A 24,559-nucleotide genomic window follows, 5' to 3' on the forward strand; every position below is an offset into this window, starting at 1 on the left:
AAGAGAAAGAAAAGGAATGCAGCTGATTGTCCCCATAAGTTTGAGTTTAAAATGTGCAGGAAAACCTGCACTAGGGCTTGCAGAGTTTATCACTATAACTAAAAAGATTCTTAATGTTGATATGCCCATTGCAGACCTTACTTTCAACTAACTGAATAGGACAAAAAGGGGACTTTAGTTACATATATCCCTAAATACAATAAATTGTATATTTTTAAGACTCTTTTCTCTTAATTGTAGGAAACAAAACATAAGTAATACTATGCTTGTTATAAGAATACAAAGCTCTACAAAAACAAAAAGCCAAAATTTCAGAGTTTATCTAGCAGACATTACAGTTCGATGACCTTTAGCTGTTCTGAAAGAATTCAGCTGTTGTCATATAATGCAGATCTTAGTATTTTTAAAGTAGTTTGTCAACTAGCAATTTTTAATCCATTGCCAAATGTGCAGATGAAGCACATCATCTTTTTTTGTGCTACTGTGAAGTAAAATGTTGAAATAAATCCAAAATAAAGAAAAAATAAGCAAATGAAAGAAAACCTAAAGGAAAAATTGCATCTGGAGATGAGGAGGAAGTCTGAGACTTCTTAAAGTAATTGTGTTTTTAAGTCACTAAGTTGTCATATTAATCACCTCAGAACAGCATTTCCTTAAAGAATGAATGAAGACTGAAGACTAAGTTGTTTCTGTGACATGTTACCTTTGGCCAGTGCAGCTGGTTTGAGAGCAGGAGTGTTTTTGAAGGGAAACGGGTGGAATCTAGAGTTAGCCATTCCTTCTCTAATGCAGCCTGCATGAATGAGCAAAGTCAAATAGTGCACTGATAAAACCAGTTTAGTTTTGATAACTCTTGCAAAGTCTCTTTTAAATTGTCTTACATACTTTGTAATCTTTTCAAGTTGTACATTAGAACTGCCACCTGCAGAGCAACGAGACTAAAAGCACCTTCAGAGATGCTGTGCTGTACTGTTTTATTTTAAACAAATCAACAATATTTGCAGGTTGTGAAGGTCCTTTCTGGGTTTTGGTTTTGCATAAGATGCAACCCCTCTTTCTCAAATTACTGTAATTTTTTGCCAACATTTTTAGTAAACCCAAGTTATTATAAAAGACTGCCAAACTTTGAAAAAATACAGACCTAAGATACTTAAAGGCATAAGGAGTATGAAGAGCTTTTTGTGCTGTTGCTGACTATTTTATGTCCTGGATATGGGTGCCTGATTCTGTCAAACTTGTTTTTGTTGAACTGAAGTGGTGAGTAATTTTCATTGAAATTTGGGGTTAAAAAGTAAATGCTATATAATGCTATATGCTTCAATTATGTAGTTTTATTTCAGATGTAATGGATTAAATGGGAAACTGAAATAATTGCTGGAATAAAGAAGGGTGACAGAATTAGTTGCTAACTGGTGTTCTTAGCACTTTAAGGTAGAATTCCGTTTTCTTTCATAAAAATAAACTCTAGACTTTGTTTCAAACCCAACCTGTATATGACTTGGTTTTCTTATAGGTCCTTGAGGTTTTTTATGATGTCTTTTCAATATATTTTGATAAGTAAGAGAATCACATCACTCCCACACAGTAAGCCAATACCACTGAAGAATTTGGCTTGACTTACAGGGCTCAGTCATTCAGGTTCTTCTTACTTCAACAGCAAAGAGCCTGGGGTTCATTCTTTTGGAAATATCTACTTATAAAACTGGACTATCTTTCTCCCATTCATAAAACATTTCAGATTTTACTGATTTCTGACCCTGAGAAATGATCCTAAGTTTGGATACCTTACTTTGTGTAGTTTGTGGAAACTTTGTACAGCTTTAGGTTGGTGAACAAGATCTTCCAAGGCCTTTGAAATACTGGGAGGCCAAAGAATCATATTCCAGGTATTTTGAAGGGTTAGTTCAGGTACTGGTCAGATGATTTAGTGGCTCTAAGACCACTCTTTTTGCTTCCATTCTGAACAAGATTTGAAAAATAATGTTTGATTTTATTTTCATGTGTTAAAAGGGATGAATTCCTGCATCTGATTGATTCCCTGCATCTGAAATTCCCTGTTACTTGATTACAGTATGTTTTGGGTTTCATTCCTTTATTTAATAAATCTGGAAAAATTCTATGCCCTCATTATTAACAGATAACCACTCTTCCACTCCTTAACATTTCAATTCATGATAAATACATAACATTGTCCATTTTAATATACCTCCTCTCTTGGGAAGTTGTGTATCTTAAGAATTCTATATAAATAAACTGCAGAGGCATGCAACAAATAAAATTTATCACATTCTTTAAATTTAACAGTTATCTACAACCCACTAATTTATCTCTCCTCAGTGATGTGATTACTCTTATGCTGATAACCACTGAGCGGTTGATTCACACAATTGTCATTAAAAAAAATAAAAATACCAGAAAGCAGACTGTAGTAAATCAAATCCCAGAGGTGATAAATTCAATTTGTGACATGGGTACTATTTGAGCATAGAAGACTGACAAGTTCATATCTCAGTAGAGACAAAGCTACAACAATTCCAGCAAAATGGTCAAAAAGAAAAGCTATGAAAAAGGTTCAACATCTGATTGAAAGCTTCCACTGAAAATAGATATTATTTCTCCTAGTTCTCTTTAAATTTACTTCTCAATTGCACTATGCAAATCATATTTTTAATTCTTCAGATGAGAATTTTTCACTTATTTTTTAAGACTGGGCCTACAATCCAGTCAACAGTGCTGGTATATACAGGTATATGAAAATAGCAAACTTTGGAAATTTTTCTTCCTCCTTCATTTGCAAAAGAATCAATACAGTTTGGAGAGAGGTAGATTTCTATTTCTTGCACAATTTAAATGTCCATCAACCTAATCTGTGTGCACAGTGATGTGTCCATTGACCTGAGTACTTAAAGGTCTTCCAGTAGCAGTGAATATTATCCAAGCTCTAATATCAAATTTCAGGCCAAGCCTCCATGCTGGCTAGTTGAATTTTTATTTCTCTGATGAAATATTTTGTAAAAAAAAAAAAAAAAACAAACCAAAAAACAAACAAAAAAACCCTCAAAACCTAACAACCCCCCAAACAAACAAACAACGAAACCAAAACAAAAAATCCCAAAGAGAAATAACACTCCAAAGATGTAGCCAATTTTCTTGGAACATGAATCACTTAGCAGTACATTGACAGAATAATTTTGTTTTATAGTTGTACCATAACCCAATTAAACTCATAGTATTTATATTGAAACTTGTCTCACTAATATTTTCCTAGCCCAGTGTTTGCCATTTATTAATTTAGTACTACTAGTGGTTTTATTTCTTTTGTAGCCTATAAAATGTAATTCAGCGTCCTAAGTGTTGAAAAGAAATATCAGTAAAAAGATAAAAGTGAATGAAAATGAATCAAAGGTATAAATATGCACAACAATAAAAAAAAGACAGCTTATTTGCCATTTACATCTTTTAGTCCTATAAATGTACAGCATATCATAAAAATACACCACACTGATATTTGTTTTGTCCACAAAAATAAACACAATGGATTTTCAAACACTCCCACTCTGTTTTGCCTGGACATTTTCACAGCACCAAGCTCAAGAAACAGTTGCCCACACCTTCCCTATACAGTCCTAATGAAAAGTTTATGACAGATTTACCAACATCTAAGGCTTAAAACTAGATCTGTTTGTACAGATATTGTTCACTAAGATTAAAAAACAACAATCTGAGATGAATTAAAAAGCAAATAAAATGTCAGGTTTGACTGTATGGTCTATACAAACAGCTATAGGTGTGCTATACTTGTATTTATTTGTAAAGCGAAATTAAGTCATTTCCTGAATATGCAGTATACAATGTGGCTTTACTCATATGTGTAAATCATACACAGTTTATTTAACACATATTAGTTCATCTGAATATATCTTTTATGCTTTTGCATCCTCTATACTTTATTTCCAGAATTGTTTCAAAAAGGTCTGTATTAATTGCTTTAGGTTTCAAGTTTCATAAACACCCAAAACGTACATAGAGCTTTCTATTATTTTTTTCACTTTTTTAACACAATCCAATTGTGCATGATACTACTCTTCAGGAAGAAGGAGGTGTGAATCTATTTGGCGTTAGGATTTTCTCTCTGAATCTTAATTTAATAATGAAACTTTAATATTGTTAGCTATTTCCACTTATCCATCAGGATCAATAACTTTTTATCCTGATTCAAAATGCATTTTTTATCCTTTGACACACTAATATTACAGGTTTCCTCCTTTGATTGTGCAGTTTATTACCAAACTCTGGAGGTTTAGGGATTTTTTTTCATGGCATATTCTATATATCCTCTTAATTTTGTTCCTCCTTCATTTTTCCAGTATTTACTCAATTGTTTCCTTTGCAAAATGCAATGACTATTTACATCAAGCATTGAACTTCTGTAGTCTCAGAAACAGAATTCAATCCTACAATGAACAAAGTGAGTGAGAATGGTTCTGCTAACTTTAATTGGGTCTGAGTGAGCTGCCCAAAAGTCAAGTTTTAGTGCAAACGTTATTTACAAAATCTAATCCAAGGCATTTTTTATATGCTCTGGATTACATTCTGGAGCTAAGTAATCTTTTATAATATATCATGACTGTACACATAATTAGGACTGTTCTGAGTCACATTCACACCATGAACAAAAAACAGTTCTCAGGACAGTGTCAAGCTTACACTCAGGCTTTGAAGCACTTCCACAAGTAACTGTCCAAACTGTGAATAATGCCATCACACATTGCCTTTCATCTTTCTGAGATCAAGGAGGATCACAAGAGCATAATAGAAACCAAACCAATTCCTGAAACTGCACTATGGTTTGAAGCAGAGGATGCAAAAAGGCATTAACAATACAAGCTGAAAAGAAAGGCCAGCATCTGACATCTAACAACTCTGTTCTAGTCAGAGCAAATATCCACCTACATCACTACTCTGCTTCCAGAAGAGTTCAGCAACAGCTGCTTGAGGAAAGGATGAAAAAAGCTGGACATGATGAGGACAATCCTTCCTTTAGTACATCGTTTTAGACCTTGAAAACTGGTGGTTTAAGGACTTTCTGCTAAAATCTAGGCAAATATGCCTCACCTAAAGCAGTTACCTATTTTCTAATGACAAATGTAACTATCTGGTCAGCATGTTTGCCATGTCATCTCTATATCAACCTAGAAAGAATGCCAATCATGTATATGACTCATAGGATGCAACTGCTGAAGTGGTGTAGATTAACTTCAAAAGGACATCATGTTGGACACCATGGGAGCTGAAGCTACCCCAGGTTTCCAAGCGTGGCAGACCTCAGAATCACCATGTAAGAAAACAGTGAAACTATCTTTGAAAATCAGGGAAAACGAACTCTTTATACCTCTTTCCTTTCTTCTTTTATCTCCTCATTGACTCATTCACTGTTTTCAGGACTGTGAGGGCTTAGTCAGAAAAAAACAATTATATTTATGTGGTGCATTTAATTATATGGTATTTTAAGATAAAAACAAGTAAATTACACAAAAATGTAGACAAGCAGAAGCAAGCTAGCATCCAAAACATCCCATGAACTAAGAGTAATGACTGGCTCCTGATCATTATAACCTAATAGGAAGAATGGCAAGGGAAAAAGAAAAAGAATCCTCTACCAGAAACAGTATTTCCACATTAGAATTTCATAGAAATAGTGTGCAGAATCCTGTGCTTTGAGAAAAGATTCACTCTTCTTTCCATTTCATCTGCCTGGTTTTATCCAATATGTTTTTCTGTACTTCTGCTCCCCTGTGTGAGGTAGGCCATCAGCATCATCCTTGGGAGGAATGACCCTTTTTCAACCAGATGTTACAAAGTATCTGCCCTCTTCACATTCAAATTTGTTTTCAATAAGAATACAATGTAATTAGAGTAAACCAATAAATGAATCAGCATGAATCTTTCCATTAAGTCTTCTCTATAGAATCCAAACTTGAATAAAGTTCATCAGGTTGGTGATGTCCCTAACTTCTGGTTTTTAGTGAGTATATTTGAATAGTGCAGTTAAAGTCTGGTTCACTGAAAGACAATAAAAAAGGTAAAAGGAAAGACAAATGAAAGGCAAAACTTTCAACATCCTTCTATGACTCTTTTAAATAAACTTACAAAAATTATTTGGGGGCAATACATTTCACATGAAGAACAACTTTTCCTGATGTTAAACATCCCCTAGGTTAAATACTTGCTCAGAGTGGGAGGGGGAGAGGTGAGGCCGAGGGATCTTATGCTGAAGGTTAACGCTCTAGATACTCACAGCCAGCCACTGAACTGTCTTTCATCTGGTAGAAAGCTGTAACTTTCTCTCTTGGTTCCTGGCAAACATATTTCACTTTGTAGGATACTTCATTTAAATATCATGCTAGTCCAGGAAAACATATTTCATTTCTTTTTAAACTAAACCTTTTTCTGCCAAGGCCAGAGTATTTGCTGGTAAATTCTTCTCTTAAATCCTAAATAAGTTTTAACAAATTTCTTAAGAAATTATGAATTTTTAGCTCTTATAGCTGAAACAGAAGAACCAGATCACTTTTCTATGCTCTTTTGTATATTGTTGATAGACTGTGATTGAAAACTTCCTTTGAAATTAAAGATCTGAATACATTTGTGTATTTAGCCTTTTCTTTCATCCATTCCTTTGAGGAATCAGATTACTCTATGGACTAGTTTTTCTGTGAAACTTAAGTTCATGTGTAAAGCTTAGCTCAATGTTAGGAAGTTGAACATCAGCTCAGATCAAGACTTTATAAATAACTTCCAAAGCTAAGAAAATGTCAGATATGAACTTTCTCAACTGAATCTTCTATTAGCTGCAATATTATTCTACTTGCAGTACTACAAAAATTCAGCCTGAACTCTACCATTTTAAATCTACATGTAAATGCACTTAACAACATTATAAAAATTATAGAATCTTTTTAATTATGTAACTTAGAGGATACACATTTTACAGTAAATATATATCTGAACTTCAAACAGTAGGAAAAACATTCCTTTTCTCTGAGTTTGCCTCCCAGTATTTTATACATATTTTATGTGCTGAAGATAAATAGGTTAGCACCCTAATAAAGGTTATTTTAACCTTTGGCAATGCTTCTTTTTAACCCTGTTTTTATATTGGACAATATATATACATTAGAAAAGAAATCCGGGTACAGCTGCATTCTTATGACTGCTAAAACCAAACAAAGTTTCAAGCCAAAAAAAGTAGTGAGTATCACATGAATTCCAGAGAAACATTGCAACGATTAATTGACCTCAAGAGATTTTATAGACTTACAAAAACTGGTTAATTATTAGAGTACATTCTTGTAGGAAAATGGGAAGAGGAGCGATCCATTTCTAAGGATAAATTGATAATTACTGGAAAAATCACATACTGTTAACAAAAACATTAAAGAAAATTTTTTTCTAGAATGCCTTCCCCAAATGTAATTTTTAATAAGCTTGGAAAACTAGCTGTTCTCTAAAATTCTAATGCACATATTTATATATAAATATATATACTTACATTTAATACATGTACCAATGTGTTAACACAAATACAAATAAAATGAGAAGAATTTATTGTGGAAAAGTAAATGAACAATAAAAATTTCAAGGACCATGAAAGTTTTCATTCAAATAAAAGGCTAAATGTCTACATACATAATTAACTCTCCAAAACCAGGAATCTTACTGTATTTCACACCAGTCATTCATGACCTAGGTGACTTTAAACTTTTCTAAAAATGCATTTTTTATCTTACTCCTGACAGCATTCAAAGGAAGCTCTGTGTCCTCTCTTTGAATACAGGAATAAAAAATACAGATGGGTAAATGGTAACCTCAACTTCAGAGGTTAGACATGATTCAAGTAAGCACCAGAAATGTATGCTTTAAAAATCTTTTGAGATATAAACTTCCATCCATCTCAATAAATATCAAGGTCCTGGAACCTTCAATCCACTCCCCAAAATGGGTCTAAGACCCCAGATATTGTTTATCCCATTAAAATGGACTTCTCCTCTCTGACTCTGGCACATTACACAGATTTTTGCTGCTATGTCTCTATAAACCCTTTCTGAAGTTTTTCTACTTCCATGAAAAACAAAGAAACAAAACTTTCAAGGGGCAATGAGCTAAAGACTTAAAAAAAAAATACCAGCCAAGGAACCCCTCAACCGTACCCCTTAAATACTGTGCATTCAAAGAATTTTGAAGGAACATAACCCAAAATGTTTTATCCAGCTGAGATAATGAATACTAAAACACAATAGAAAAGAAAACTGTGCTTCAGCTTGCAGTTTTGTCTAAAGAAGGGAAGTCATGCAGAAGCACAGGGTAATAAAAAATAGACTAGTCAAAAGTTTATAGTCATTTAACCTTTAACATGTTTCAAAGTTCAGGTCACATGAAAGATTAGATTCAATTTCAAGACAACTTTTCCTTTTTGCTCAAAAGTCCCTATTTCACAAACAAGAACAAAAAAAAAAGGTTTTGGAAACTAAAGAGGAAAGAAGGGCTGAGTTATAAACAGAAATTTTTTGCAATTTATGTTAACCAACCTCTAATTACACTACCAAATCCTTACTTCTCAAGAGGTACATCTAAATCATCTCTCAGCTTCACTTACATTGTCTTCCTTATATGTCTCTAGCACTGTCTCTTCTATTTGAAGTAAGTTATCCATAAATGAATCTGCAAGTTGAAATTTGTTCATTCATGCCTGTATTCTCAATGCCTTAAATCTTTTGGGACATGTAATGATACTCTTTGGAAAGAAGCTGATTCTTTGGGATGTTTTCCTGGTTCATTAAATGATCAAAGCTGCTCCTATTTCTATATTAAAAAAAAGTTTTTAAGTATTTTTCATGCCAAAAAAATACTACAGTGAGTAGTAGGACAGTATTTAGCATTTAGAATTCCTTAGCTCACTATTCCACGACAAACTAGACATAAACTTAAATAGCTTTCAGTTAAATAAAGACTGTATTATAGCTTATGAGGTGTTTGGGGTTTTTTACCATTCTTTGTACACACTGTTAGAAACTAAAGCATTACATGGAAACTCCATTATGACTACACATCCTTTTCTGTGAGACTGCTTCCTAGAAAGGCAGACCCTAGCCAGCAGTATTGCCCATATATTGGACCTTGCACTTGCTCTTGTTGAACATTATGAGGCTCTGCTCAGCCTGTCTACCTAGCCTGGGCAGGCTGCTCTTAAGAACACCCTGATCCTCCACCATGCCAACCACTGCCCTCAATGCAGTGTCATCTGCACTCCTGAGATTGCATTCTGTTCCATCAGACAGGTTGCTGATTCAATTTTTTACTGTTTTGGTCCCCCTACCATCCATGATGGGCTCCATTAATTACTGTCCACCAGTAATTATGACTGTGTAATTTCGCACCACGAAATGCAACTATTTGAGCCTGGTAGTCCAGTCAATTTGCCAATGACCTTACTGTCTACTTTTCCAGGCCATATCTCAATAAATTTGGGGAATAAGACTCTGGGAGATAGTTAACAGCCTTGCTCAAATAAAGGCGTGCAATATGCACCGCACAATTCTTATTCATAATAATTCATAATACCCATTCACCTTGTGACAGAAAACAATGAAGATGACGAGTCCTTGGTAAACCCATGCTAGATTCTCACAATCACCTTCTTTCATGGCTTTAGAAATGGCTTCTGAATCTCTTTACTCCAAGCATTCCCAGAAAGTGAGATAATGTTGGTGGCTTCTAGTTCCCTGGATCTTCCTCTTCAATTTTCTGAAGATGGGCGCAACATCTGCCCTCTTCCAGTCACCAGTAACCACCCCAGTTGCTGTGACCCTTCAAAGATGATAGAGAGTAACCTCCAAATGATACCAGGCAGTTTGTTCAACCCCCTTGGATGCATCCTATCTGTTCCCTTGGACTTGCATATGTTCAGGGGAGTTAAGCTGTACTGCAATCAAATAACATCTGTTTTCTTCTAAACCCAAAAGATTTCAAGCTCCAGGCAATGAGACATGCAGAGATTCAAGTGCAGAGGATCAGAGGCTGACACCTCACGTTCCTCTTTGGTCCCCCATATAAGAGCTGCAATTTTACTCAATAACAATATTCACTGAATCAATACCTTCTTCTCACAGAACATAGACAGATCAAATAGGTTAGCTCTTGAAATTTGTAAATAGGGACTACTAAAAAATCTTTTTCAATGGAAATCAATGTATGTGGACATGCTAAATATTAGACATTTAACTAGATATTTTAAACACAACCTATAGCTACCAAAACGTCAGTTTCAATACTACACAAAAATTAAAGAACTTAGGGAAGACGTATTCAATGATTAGAGATCCTTAGCTCAGCTTTCAAGAGACTCCAGATGGAGATGTACTCATTGAGAAAAACTTATGACTGTGTTATTGATTCCACTTATAATGATGCTTTTGGCTTAGAACAAATTTCCTTTGAGACTACAGTAGTGAATAGAAATTTCAAAGAACTAAAGCTTTTTTTTTCCACTTACATTTTTCCATTGCTTGCCTTGCTTATTCAATTTTGATGCTTGACTTTGCCTTTAGAGATATAAGATTAGGAATTAATGATATTGCTATCCTTTGGTATGTCAGAGAAGCTAAATGTAATTTAGAAAAATACTAAACACCATTTGCTACCTGTAGGTTCCAAATCTGTAGTGCCATGCATCACGTCTTTTGGGAAGTATCTGTTTGAATCTGGCTATTTAACCAAGAACTGAATAGAGACAAGTGATGAAGATAGATTTAAAACTTAACAGCGTTTCAGGTGGTAGGAAGAACTGAGATCTCATGGTGGAAGGTGAGAAAGCAACCAGAGCACATCCTGTATGAGCTGTGAAGCTGGGAGTGTTAGCAACAGCCTTTAGTAGCTGGGGTTGTGTTTATTTTTTCAGGTACTGACTGCAACAACCTACTCCTATTCCCAGACTATCTGAGGCAACTAGAAAATGAGAGAAGCAGCACTGCTGGAAAAGGTGGAAGTTGTATGCATCTGCAGATGTCACAGACTATGAACGGCATGCAACCCACTAACACAGCCACCGAGGCAAGAGGGGCATAGCAAGAGATTATTGATAAACACTCATGAAAAAAGGTTGACCCTCCAATATATTAGCTTAGCAGAGAGTTTTTTTCCTCCTTTTTAAAAGAAGAATATAGATTTAATGAAGTTTTCAGCAGACACCTTTCTGCTTTCCTGTAAAGGTGTAATTTAGGTGAAATTTGATGAAAAAAAGATCATATTCTTTGCAGCATACAATACAGAAAAGCTGGATGCTGATCTGACATTCATAAGCAATTACAGGAGCTAGACATAAATAAGAGTGTCAAGATACCAGAAGTGTTATGGGGACCTTCTAATCCATGGGCTACACTTATTTCCTGGCACTAGCCAGAAAACAGCTATCACTGTCACAAGCTCACAATCATAAGCTCCCAGGCTGAGACAAACCACATTATGAAGGATTATCAGAAAAGCAAACAAAACACATCATATGGGTCTAGTTTGGACATGTGATAAGAAAATTAAAGATGGGAGACATGAGGAAACTTTTTTTCTAATTACTGTTTACTTATTAAGAGTTAGCACACATGAGCTAGTTCTTATTCTTCTCACCCCTCAGAAAAGAAAAATTGAGAAGAAAGAAAAATAAAATTGCTACCTACCTGCTGTGGAAGGTAAGCAAAAAATTAAGAATAGCTATGTGCCTGAGCATGGATATGCAAAAAAAAAAAAAAAAAAGAAGGAAACTCCTGAACAATAATTTCAAAAGCTGTCAAAAAGGCTGGGATTTTAAAAAAATCTACATAATCAACCTCAGAAAAAGAATAACACTGTCTCAGGGCAGGAGTGCTATCTCCTTTGATAAACAGAGCAGTAATGGATTTCTTTTAAACTTGGTTGCAACTTATAAAGTGACTTCCTTTTTGACAAAATATGACTAAAATGATCTAAATTAAATTAAAAATGAGGATTTTAAAATAGAGTACTTACTTGGTGTGCCATGTAATCATCAATATTGATATTTCTCTTGATGAGAATAAGATACGTCCGCACATTTATTCAGTGTAGAAAACGGTAATTTATTCTATGGTCACTTCTCAGGGTAAAGAATTGCCTAAAACCTCATCATATTTAATTTATTCAGCTTTATGACACCTTGGCATGTTTAGACATTTTGCATTTGGCTCATATCATATTTACATCAAGAAAGCAACCATATTTAGATGGTACAGAAGTAAGAGCTGTGTCAAGCAAATGTGCTGTCAGATTTCATCCACCAGAGCTAAAGTGAGCTCTGCCTTGTAGATCGTTTGCTACAAGGATGGACTGCTGATGAAAGGTTGCCTTAAGATCAGCCTTCTGGAGCATGTAGGCTGGAATTCTCCAAAGTCCACATGAAAGACGTGAAGATATCACTTAATACCAGGCTCATACTTTGTAAAACATCTGCTGGCCAGATCATTCATGTCATCTGGGACAGCCTGTTTGACATCGCGCACTCAAACAGACACAAAACACTACTGCCATCAATTGCCTCTGAATGGCTTTGGCAATGGCTGGGAGCTGATATGAATACAAGAAGGTATCAGCAATGGTTCAGGTGAAATGACTAGTATTCATTATATTGTTAGAAAGATAAAGCCCATTCCTCTAGCCCAATCACATGCAATGCACTTTTCATGTGATGTGGTGTTTAACTTGTAGTAAAAATCTACTATTATTCAATGGGCATAAATGAAGAGAGGATCTTTGTCAAAGACTAGGGTTTCCCCCATGCTGTTTCACAATCTCACCTTCCATGGAACACTGGGTACACTGAGCTTATAATGAAGATATTACACAATTTTTTTGTGAAGACTGATGCCTAATGACCTATTACACTGTGATATTTACAAATGGTTTAGAAAGGTGCTTGTACAGTAGTGATTTTGTAGAATGTTAAATAACACTGATTAATGTTAAATAACACTGATTCATAATGACTGAAACCTACATAACAGTATAAGAAAAAGCAAAACCACAACACAAAATAGTGAACTATTCAAAAAGCTTTTAGACAAGACATTTGTAACAGCTTCCAATAAGGAAAGCTTTTTCTGCTCTTCTCTCTCATTTCACTCACCCTATACAACACTGAAAGCTGCAGTACAAAATGGTATCCAAATATTTTTCTCTTCCTTCAAACCCCAGCATATGGGATCTCTTAGCCCAGCATTCTGTACTCCTCCCCACACACTTGTTTGAGACACAACAGATAGCCACTGATACCATGTGTCATTACTTGGCTCTGTTTCAGCACTTTGCTACAAAACATTGAGACCAGAAAGGAAGGAATAGGAAGTATAGACTGTTCCAAGTTTCTGCTGCTTGTTTCTCCAGAAGTAGGAAGTCCACATCATTTGGTATTACCCAACTGCAGACAATGAAACAGCTACAGACACATGGAAATAGACAACCTAGTACTGAGTAACTAGTCTAGGCTAGACAGAGCAGATGCCTATACTATATGCCTAGTATAGTTATGCCACACATTTCTCAAAATCAACTTTTCAGCACAGACAATATATACATTTGGGAAAAAAAATAAAAAAGAGAAAGAAAAAATAGGATAAATATTGCAGGGTGTAATTCTAGTTACAGTCATCAATGTTGAACATTGAAATATTCATTCACTGAAAAAAAAATATACTTCACATAAACATACACTGTAAATTTATCATATACACTGCTCTGTAGAAAACAGATGTCATAATTTTCATCACAAGAAGCTAAGGGCTTGAGTAACTTATTTGACATCCACAGTTCAGCCTTTGAGCCTGCTGTGCAAATTCAAATGTCAGCTCATGGTTCACCTGTCATCACCTCAATGGAAACACTTCCTGAGAATTTTTCCCTAAATCCATGTTTTCTTTAATTACTGATAAACTCAATAATCATTTGGGGGGAAAAAAGTGTGGCAACAGCTGAGGGTGATACAGTACAAATCTTTCTGAAATCAGCTGGGCTTCTTTCTCCTGCCTTCTCCATCCCCTCCTTTTCTCCCTGGCCTCAGGAACACCTGCCCAAATGTAATTGTCTTGTTGACAGAACAATGGAATTGTCAGTGTAGTTTTCAGTTAAGCAATTAAAAAACCCCAAAACCAAACATGACAGGGTTATTTGGGCCAGACAGAGAGAAACAGGAATGGCTCAACCGAATTACTGCGTGTAAAACTCTGGCCTACTGGCTGAGTAATTCAAACCAGGATATTTTCCTTCCATAATATACGAACAGATACTTCCTTCCTGTGTGAAGAAATAAAACCTTCAACGTTCTGCTTTTTATTATTTTAGAAAGAAGCCAGGGATCAGAGAACATCAACTAATGAAACTGTTTTGTATATGTATTTCAAATTAAAATAAAAAAATCCTAAAATTTAAGCCAGATCTCTATGTTTACACACACACGTTTCCCGTCTACCAAATGATTCTTGGAACTTCTCCCTCAAACCTTCTGCATGCTCTTAAATAAAGTAGTAATTCTGAAAACGTACCTTAAAATAGTTGCTAAAAAGTAGAAGAAAAAAATAAAATTACCCTAAGTCATGAACTCATTGGCAATGATTTCATACAAAACCCAGCTATTTTCTATGGGGAGGAGTTGGTAAAAGAAGCCTCCTGGTATCAGATGACCAAAGATTGATCAACTGTAAACTGCACTGCACCAACCAACAGCGTACTTGATTTCATGACTCCATGATCCATACAAACATCTAATTATAAATGGGACCTAGTCCTGCCAGTAGCAGGGCTATTGCATCAATCTCCTCTGCAACATTACAGTGGAATATTGATAAATGGCTCTTGCAAAGACACACCACCTGAATAAGCACATTCAGAGACAAGGGTTCATGAAAAAAATCTTAGTTATATCCTCTTAGGTCTCAAAAGGCCACATTGCTGTTAGCTTTCTTTGCTTTACCTGAAACCAGTAAAAAAAGAAAGGTAGCCAATGAATGTGAGCAATTAGAAAAAGCAGCTCTCCAGACAAGTACACAGCTGACTCATCAACAGCTGCCTTACTAAATAATCTGCATACTGTGTCTCTAGAACTTCCCATATAGATTGTCTTTTGAGGCTATAAAGAAAATATTTCTTTAAAGATTCTTTTTCTTGTTTACTGAACAGCAATATTGATCCCATAGATATTTTTTACTTTTTACCTAAGTATAGCTAAATTCAGTTTTGAATGTTATGTTATTCCTAAAATTCTTCTGGAGCCCACTTTTATTTTTTAGAATGAAAGCTTCTCATCCAATTTCAATCCTTCTGAAACTGAAAGTGCATTTCTAGCTCTACATAACTTGTAAAAATAACTAGTAATAATTTCTGATTATTTGGCATAACAGAGCTGCTAATGTGTGGTTTGGTTTTTTGTTTTTTTGTTTTTTTTTCTGACTTAACCATACATTAATTTATTACTGTATTTAAACCTCTGATCTTTTTAGCACACTACACACAAGACAATAAGCATGCTTCATCTTTTGCTTTGGGGATTTGTTCTTTTTACTGGATTATAACTGACATTCAGTGTTGCAGTTATTTTCTAAATTGATCTCATTCTATCATGAAAATGAACAAAATACACATTAAAATATAACCGAAATTATAATTTGTTATGAAATACTAAATAGATAAACATTTTGCAACAAAAGGAACTGTTTCCTTTTCTCATTTGATTGCCCTTCAGCTGTAAAAATATAAGGCATTCTACAGTGGGTGTGACATTAATAGTAAAGTACCAGAGCACCTCAAAGAGCAGGAAGCAGTTAATCCAAGACAAATAAATTTAAATCAGCTATAAATAAGAAATGCTTCTTTATTTCTGGACATGCAATGTGTTAATTCTAGCCTTGGTAGTGCTTTCCATATTTTTTATTTCCAACACCTACATGATTACTTAAGAAGAATAGTGAAGACTTTATGCTAGCTACTGTGCTTACTTCAGAAAACGTGAAAGCATCCACATTAATTTCTTCATATTCATCTTCCAATTCATCACTTTTAACATCTGCAAGAGCACTGGCCAGTTTCTTTCGCAAAAGACATCCCTTCCAAAATGCCTAAACAAAAAATTTAGAGCATGTTATACATAGCCATAGATCAAACCCAAATCCAGATTCTCTATGTTATCCCATTAGGAAGATAAAACATCTTGGGCCTTTGTTTAATAGCTCAATGATCTGTTTTTTGAACTTTATGTGACATTTAAAACTACAAGACAAATTAAATGCCAGCATATGTCTAAAGCTTAGAGTACTCAAGAGGCTCTCCACAAGTAAGCAGAAAGGAATCCTGCAACTCCCTTAACTACAAACCTGGGTCAACTAATTAATTATATGACAATTCCTTCAGGGACTATTAAAAACTGAAAGGAAAGCCTACACAAGAAAAACCTGAGCGCCAACAATCAAATTACTGAGAATAAAAATACAGATGTACTAAATGTCCTATGGTTTACAAGTAGCAATTCTTGGAGACATCTCATATAACTGACCTAGGTCACTTACTCTCTCTTAACTGTCTAAGATCTTTACTTAAAAAAAATATTACCACTAAGCATAATCATCTCTAAGAAAAAGGAGCACGTTAGGAAATAAAGTGCTAGAAAACTAGGAAGGGTATTAGGAACACATGACAAGCATAGCATCATGTCCAGCAAAAACACTTCAGAAATCACAATGAGATACATGGAATTAAGAAAGCTGCATACAAAATGGCCACTTCCCCCGAAATCAGTATTTGACATCATTAGAATTCAAGATGCCCCAAGTGTTTAAAACACCACGCAAAATATTCTCACTGTCATAAAAGAAGTGGTGTTGTACACTTTCAATGACTCTGCAATGAAGGCACTAAAATAGGAAGGGTAAATCTCATAATCTGGTTTAAAATTTAGATTATTAATTTTTAGAAAAAGTCTGTCTAACCCCATAAATTATTAAAATTTTACTATTTTACACGCATATTTCCTGATAATTATAAAATTATTAAAAGTTTTAGAACTGCTGTCTTATCATTTCATTGTTGCTACTTTTCTACAGACCTTTATAAGCATCTAGATAAAATTTCCTGATATTACTGAGTGATCAAATGACAAATATATTTAATTCAACAAAGGCAATTATCTTTCACAGATTCAAAGGAGAAAAGCAATCCTAATGATATATGCAGAAAGCTAAATTGTGACGTAGCTGCTAACAGAGATCTATAAAAGCACCAAGTCAGTGTTCAGTTATGATCAAAGAAAAATTACATGTAGTAGTTTTTAAGAAACAAAATAAAAAATTTCTTACTGTACAAATTCATTCTATGTCTGCCTATGGAATTCAGTTCTTGTTGCTTCTTTAAAAAAGATTGTAACATATCGTGGCAAAGGTTCAGAGAGGAACAAAAAGGATAAAGAGAATTACAGAGAAATGTGAAAAGAGACTAAACAGATGAAAATTTTATTTACAAAAGGTGGATGTAAGGATGTATGTATGAGAGATCTAAGAATCTGTAATATGCACAGAAGATAAATAACAGATCACTTTTATTTTCATACTCTTTGGGAATTACCATGCTTGAAACAAATGAAAGGAAGCACATACTAATCACTGTATAGATTTGTTAAATGCACCACTTTAAATATAGTAGAAGTTAAATACATAAGTAAGTTCAAAAATGAATTAAGTAAATTTAGGGAATCAATTGTTAATATGCTGGCTACACATTATACTCCAATAACAAATTTTTGCTTCTAAATCCCTTTGTCACTTTTGAAATTTGTATATAAGACCTACTGTATGGAATGTTTCCAAGTTAACTTGAAATATGAAATTGACTGAGTTGACTTGTTTCAAAATGTAGGAAATAACCCCATGAACCTTGTCAACTTGGCAAGTAAATTCTGGTTACCAAACTAAACAGAGTCAAGGTGTGGACTTCAACCCTTGCCCATAGTTACCCACTTTAACTGTTATTAGCTCAGTATCTACCACAGAACAGCCGAGGCCATGGTCTGCTCCCAAGGACAATATGGATAAAGCAATCCTGGGTTTTGGAGTTGGGAAGAGAAGGAAAGAAATGGATAGGTAGGGTAGAAGAAACAGGAAGATTATTTAGTCACATAGATAACAGACACAACACGGGTCACACAGCATCCATCAGTTTCATAGCATATAGAAGCCCCAGTAAGAACATGGGCACAGTATCTCTTAAGCATAATATTAAGAATTATATCAAGTAAAAATAATTCAGGGAAATATTTGGTGAAAAAATGGAAAATATTTTTCTATAAAGGGAAAATATGTTTCTATAAAGCTTTTTGTAAAGAAGTATCTGTTTTAGAAACACCAAGGTTATGCTGCTTAAATAAAGCAAAAATATTTAATTATGAAACTTAATAAGATAACAAGCAAGAACAGACAGAAGCTGAAAATGACGCAAAACTAGAAAGATTTTTTTTTGTTATTATTAAACTTAAAAAATAAGAAAATACCATAAACCAACCTGAATTACTGTGGCAGCTTCATGTTTCTGTCTCAAAGCTTCTACAAACTGATGATTCTCTGTTTTATTGCAGTCATCATTTTTCCTCTGAGCATGGTATTGCTGCCAAAAGGACTGGATCGAGGATGCTTCCATACGTAGGCTCATGGAGAAATAGATACATTTATAACTCATGTAGCCTCACCAATACAACTGGATTATCATATCTGCCAAACTTCAACCATAAAACATAGCATTGTGCTTTGAGACAAATGAAAAGTTGTGCTACTAAACAAGAAATTACAATCAAGATGTGATATATATGCTCGCTGGAGGATATTCACATCACATAACTTCTGAATCCAATTATCTAAGGACTAATCTCCACTGGGCTCTATTCCAGGAACAATCACAGTAGAGGAAGAGTCGTCAAAGGAAGAATTAGGAGCAAAAGTGGTGTGACAATGACTGAATAAAATATTGGAGGGGTCTCCTTATTTCCACTGAACATACCAAAAAAAAGAAAATCCTCAAAAAAACAACCCAAAACCAAGCAAAAAAACTCAAAAAACAAACACCAAGAATGAAAGAGGAATAAATACTGAAAACTGAATGAGGCAGGTATTTTCAATGGAGCAGACAGGAAAAACAGAGAAAGTGCAATTTCATCTTTTGCCTGCTTTTACCCATTAAGACTTGTGATCACTGGTTATATGTGTAAATTTTCTAATTTGCTCATTTTTTAACAAGAACTAAGTACAGACTATTTAGATCTGTTCAGTGATCCCAATTTCTAAATGTATGTTCCTCTAATTCATACCATTGGAGAAAAAATATAATGTCAGCTCTGCATTATGACTTTACTATCTTTACTATCTTGGAATTCTTTTCTCCACAAAATACTCATTTCAATTGGATAGTGTATTAAAGAAAAGACATCTAAATTTCCAATCTTTACATAATTCCTTTCCCTGTGTAGTGCATCTATTTAAATAGAGGACTACTAGTTAGGAAAAAAAAAATCATCATGCTTCAGAGGTCAAGACAAATACAAAAAATGGTTTGCCTTCTGTTTTGAAGAGAACTCGCCAAAAGCCACTTACGGAATTTATTCAAAACATTAACAAAAAAACTAAATTAACTATTTTAAAAAAATTTTGAAGCATTCATATCATGTAATAGACTAATGTATTCTTGCTTTCAGCTTGCTGAGAGGTGATAATGAATTGCATAGTCTTCCTTAATCATAAATTTTATGACAAATTATTAGTGTCTTAAGTACCTACTAAGCAGTTTCCTATTTACCACAAGCCTAAACAGCTCAAAGAAGCACACCTGCCATGCTTGCTTTTCATACTGTTCTCAAGACACCTGCTTTTGAAACTGAATTCTTATGAAATTTTAACTCAATTCTTGAAGATTTGCTGCAAAAAAACCAGCTTCTGTTTCCCTTGTCTGTACATCCAGAACAACACAAATCAGCAGCAAACTACTTCCAAAGAAGTAACAAACCAGTCTGTTTAATGCAGGAGAAAATCTAGGGACACATAACAAGTTCAACTGGCCTCTCACCCCTGCCTCTACTTTTAATAAGCAGGTTAAGGCATGTTGGAGAAGTACCAAAATCAGGGCAGGCCATTAGCTCTTCAGTCATCACAACAGCAGAAGACTGGCCAAAATCAAGGGATTAGGATGGTAGATTTAAGCAATTTTTCTTCTTGCCTTCTAAATGGTACTGACTGTAAAGTTTACACAAATTAATCTGGAATGTCTAATGAATAATTTTGGCAAAAAACCTTACACTAGTTTCTACTTAATCTCCTCCACAGTTTCTGCAAAACATTTGTCATTTGCATTCCTAACTCTGTATGTGTCATTGAACTGGTTTCTTAACATTATTTAAGGTACATAAATATCTATATCCTAATATACCAACTGCAAGAACACCACAAAGGATTCTTAATTGTTAATATGGAAATCTAGTGTGCAACACGTGACTATAACTCTTTATTGTCTAATAAGCTTAAAAATATTGTCTTACAAGTCCTGTGTCTCTGTTTTAAACAAAAAATCCTCACTTCTATTGTCTATCTACATAATCAATTTGAAAGCAACCTGACATCTGTCTTACCTCTCTGTACCATTCCCAAAGTGCTGGAGATTTCTTCCCATATCACTTGCTGCTATCACTGACTGTTGCAATGTGAGTTGGTCTGACATGTTATTGTTGCCTTTGCTCTCCCCACTATAATTAATACAAGATTCAGTGCTCTTCTGCTTCACTCTCTGATCTCCTCTATTTTCCTTCTGATGCGCAGGTATGGAGGAGTTAATGAATGTGGCCTGAATATCACCAGTAGTATTCAATCTTTCGGAAGGATCCAACAAGACCTGTTTATTTTCTGTCACACCCATGATAAAGAGGTTGTTCTCCTCTAGGCAGCCAGTGGATGTTTGCTTTAAATTATTTTGAAGCGCTTCTGGTCCATCTCTGTCATTAATGTTTAGTTCACCATACTCATGTACATATCGATGTTTAATACTAAGCTTCATTAACTGATTGAAATACCAACATTGTTCCAGCACAGAATCAACAGAAGAAGTAATTCTGAAAAAAAAAATAAATAAAAAAATTTTTACATGTCTGTTAGAATGCTTTAAAAAAAACCCCTTCTATTATTTCTAAAATAGCTTGTATTTTCAAGTATTCTTACATGTTTCCATACTCTTACAGCAAATAGCAATTACTGCAATTGGAAATGCAGTTCCAGTAATTACAAATCTTAACAGATTTTATCTTATTTTGGACATATTTAAACTATAATCACACATATTTCTTATTTTACTTAGAGTTTCCTAAAAGAGAAAGTGTTCAGTCTTTTTAAAATAGCCATTGCACCATGCATTTCACTATTAACTTTCTGTGTGGTTAGTGGGGCACTGTTTGAGCACGTGTAGCCCAAATTTTTGAAAGGTTTGAGGCAATTTTGCCTTAACAATCCACTCCTACCTGGCAACTATAAAAACTCATACAAAAATAAGAGTAATTTTAAAATTTAGATAAGAACTAAGGCAACAAACTCCAAACTTAGATTCAAACTACAATGTCTAAAGAAAATTCATGAAGACAAACTTTAAAGTACAGATCTTTTTATCAATATAAGGCAACGTGCTAGACTAAAGCAACAGTAATCTAAGAAGTCTGGCTCTCATTAGTTCTTTGTGCTACACTGTCTAAATGATGAGGATAAGTAAGAGCAAATATGAACTACTTGTTACAGATTCAGGTGGCTGTCTGTACTTTGGATGGTGTTTGTTCATTTTATTAGGTAACAGGTACTTCCAGGATCATGAAAACATTTTTCTTTAATAGTGTAGATAGATGCAGAGATCTGTAATCTGGTGTTAATTTCAGAAGAGTACAAAGTCAATTCTAGGATAGCAATCCAAGAGAAAAATAGAAATAAGATCAATTTTCTTGTTAGTCTGGAAAAATTAAGCCCTAAAATTAGAGTTAAAATAAAAGAAATTTCCTTCCTGTTCATCATTCTGGAAAGGTGAAATTTTTATAAAGTTCTGGGGACTTTTTGCTATTCTAATTATATCCTCAGTGAAGTTCAACTAAGAACATAAGTGAAGTTTTTAAGAACATAATCAATCAGACCCTATAAGAGTAAAAAGGATTCCAACTCTTCCACTGCTAGTGCAACTTCAGTGCTATTGGACAAAATCTGAAAGGGTAAATTGACCCACACAGCTTAGGCACACAACTCACTGTGTACACTTGATTGTCCACTACAAAATATTATTCCTACTCCTGTTAATTCCACACATACAAGTCCTAAAAATATTTAAACCAATCCATAAATTTGTTTAAGGATCTAACATGCTACCTAGTAAGAATAAAGATTACTTTAAAAGAAAATAGTCAAAGCATTAATTAAATTCTTTAGTTAAATATATTACAGGAGTTAAAGTATTTAAAAAAAAAAGTCTGGTATAAGATCATTACCAAATTTCTACATAATATGGTGAGAAGACCAAAAAGAAAAAAAAGGAAAAATGGAAAAATCCATTCCCACCTGTTTTTCCTTTTCCTTTCATTGGCTTTATTTTGTTGGTTTATTTGTTTAAAAAAATTAAAATATTGCAGGAAACCCTAGAATGTTTTATATATTGAGCAAAAAAATTTCCTCCAAGAACCACATCCTGAGTATCCTTGTTCATTGTCAAAAAAAAAACAGAAAGAAAGATAAACAAACCACTCTAACAGTGAATCCTCTCCTTTGACAAGTATAGGGGTAGGGTCTCAAGCAGCTGTTTCATCCTTCCAGTGGCTATGAATATGTCAAGCAGAAATAGAGGGATTGAGGAAGTGAAAATTCAGGCAGGGAATGATTTTGTGGTCACCACGGATCATGTGTTAGGTTTTTTTACAAAGGCTGCTTTTTGGGCATTTTTTCCAAGTAGTGGGTGCATAATACCATCTTGTCTCTGTGGGCATGTACCCTCTGCCACACCTTCCCTGGCAATCCACAACTATACTTTGGTTTTGCAGGATTTTTAGGCCACCCTCTGTACCAGTAGCTTTTCAGTTTAGCTTTTTCAGTCATATTGGTTCAAGTTTGAAGAAACTACAAAGGAAGCTGAAGTGGTGTCTCAGAGGCTGATGTGCAGTGAAGTGTTTTGGTGTGTTTGAGGTTCTCCTGCCAAGATAAAGCTCCAATGCACAGACACCAAAGGTCACGATGGGGCCTGAGCACCACCTTGGTGGCAGCCAGCTTGGTGGTTCCCTCCAGTCAACAGGGATATATCAACATCCTATCAACACATTGCAACTCTCTCAGTGTCTCAACTGCACTGCACTCTTGTGACTAGAGAAGTGTTCCTGAAGATTGCTTATTCAAACCACTGAAAGGAAGCTGCTGTAATGGAAAATATGCAGGACCGGTTTACATCTTAATGGAAAAAAAAAGGAAAGAGAGGAAGACAAAGTAAAAAATATGACAACATTAAGACTTCAGATACCACAATATTTCCTTTTCAATTAATGTAAATTCATTGTTTCCCTTTCAGACCTTTTTCACTGCTATTGGTCACACTTAACCTGGAATTGCTTCTTGGTTAAGATCTGACCAAGGTTTTAAGCATAAATTGTTGTCCAGATAAAACAAGAAATGGAATTATCCTATGGAAGCATCAGTATCCATAGTGTCTGGCTGCTTAGTATGCAATGAAATACAGATAAATATGGTAGCCTTGCAACAGCAAAATTTTTATGGCTTTCAGTTTTGACCAGCACATTCCTTCATGTTCAGTTGCTGCCAGGCTTTATTTTGATCATAACAAGTGAAAGTGATTTATGCCATATGCAAATTTTAGCATAACCACAAAGCATAACCACTGCTATTGCAGTGGGAGAAAGGGGCAATAAGCCAGAAGAGCAAGGGTTGGATCTTGCAGTTCTGTACAAATGTGCTAAACTAGCGGCCCTGATACTAAAGTCCAAGACATTATTTTCACAAAAAAACCCATGAAGAGCAAAAAACTACTTGTAGCTATTTTTTTTACCAGATACCTCTCTATTTGTGCTAGCGTTTTGCATGACTTTGAGGAAAGATAATAGCATTAGAATCAGATTTTAATTTATTTGGAAGTTTAAGTCAGGCATTTATTAAGGACTGTTACAACTTCAATTCTCATACCAGTTCATAAAGACTATCCATCACTATCCTGGCTAATTTACACCAAAACTGCTCAATTCCCAGGCAGTGTTTGGCAATGGAGGAGGACAGAAGAGAAAGAATAAGCCTCACTGGTTGCACCTAGGATGCATAAGGATCCATGCACAGGCTGACTTAACAGGTACAGAAAAGGACAAATTACTTATGCTAAAGGCCTTCCAGTGAAGTTTAAATCAGCCAAAACGTTGCTATTTATGAAATTTAAAGTGGTGGCAGGGGCTTGCTTGTAGAGCTAA

At 34.7% G+C, this 24,559-nt stretch overlaps 1 protein-coding gene across 1 annotated transcript in view; it reads right to left on the bottom strand.

Annotated features, from left to right (window-relative positions):
• The window catches only part of LRRIQ1 (leucine rich repeats and IQ motif containing 1), a 104,458-nt gene that overhangs the window by 51,074 nt on the left and 28,825 nt on the right, over positions 1 to 24,559 (bottom strand). The window contains exons 16-19 of the mRNA XM_058023624.1: positions 20,711 to 21,187; positions 18,601 to 18,742; positions 16,050 to 16,169; positions 704 to 793 (exon numbers count right to left, since the gene is read on the bottom strand). Coding sequence (XP_057879607.1) covers positions 704 to 793; positions 16,050 to 16,169; positions 18,601 to 18,742; positions 20,711 to 21,187 — 829 coding nt within the window. The remainder of the gene's footprint in view (positions 1 to 703; positions 794 to 16,049; positions 16,170 to 18,600; positions 18,743 to 20,710; positions 21,188 to 24,559) is intronic.

The sequence above is a fragment of the Melospiza georgiana genome, chromosome 4 (assembly GCF_028018845.1).
Source record: "Melospiza georgiana isolate bMelGeo1 chromosome 4, bMelGeo1.pri, whole genome shotgun sequence".
Lineage (NCBI taxonomy): Eukaryota > Metazoa > Chordata > Aves > Passeriformes > Passerellidae > Melospiza > Melospiza georgiana.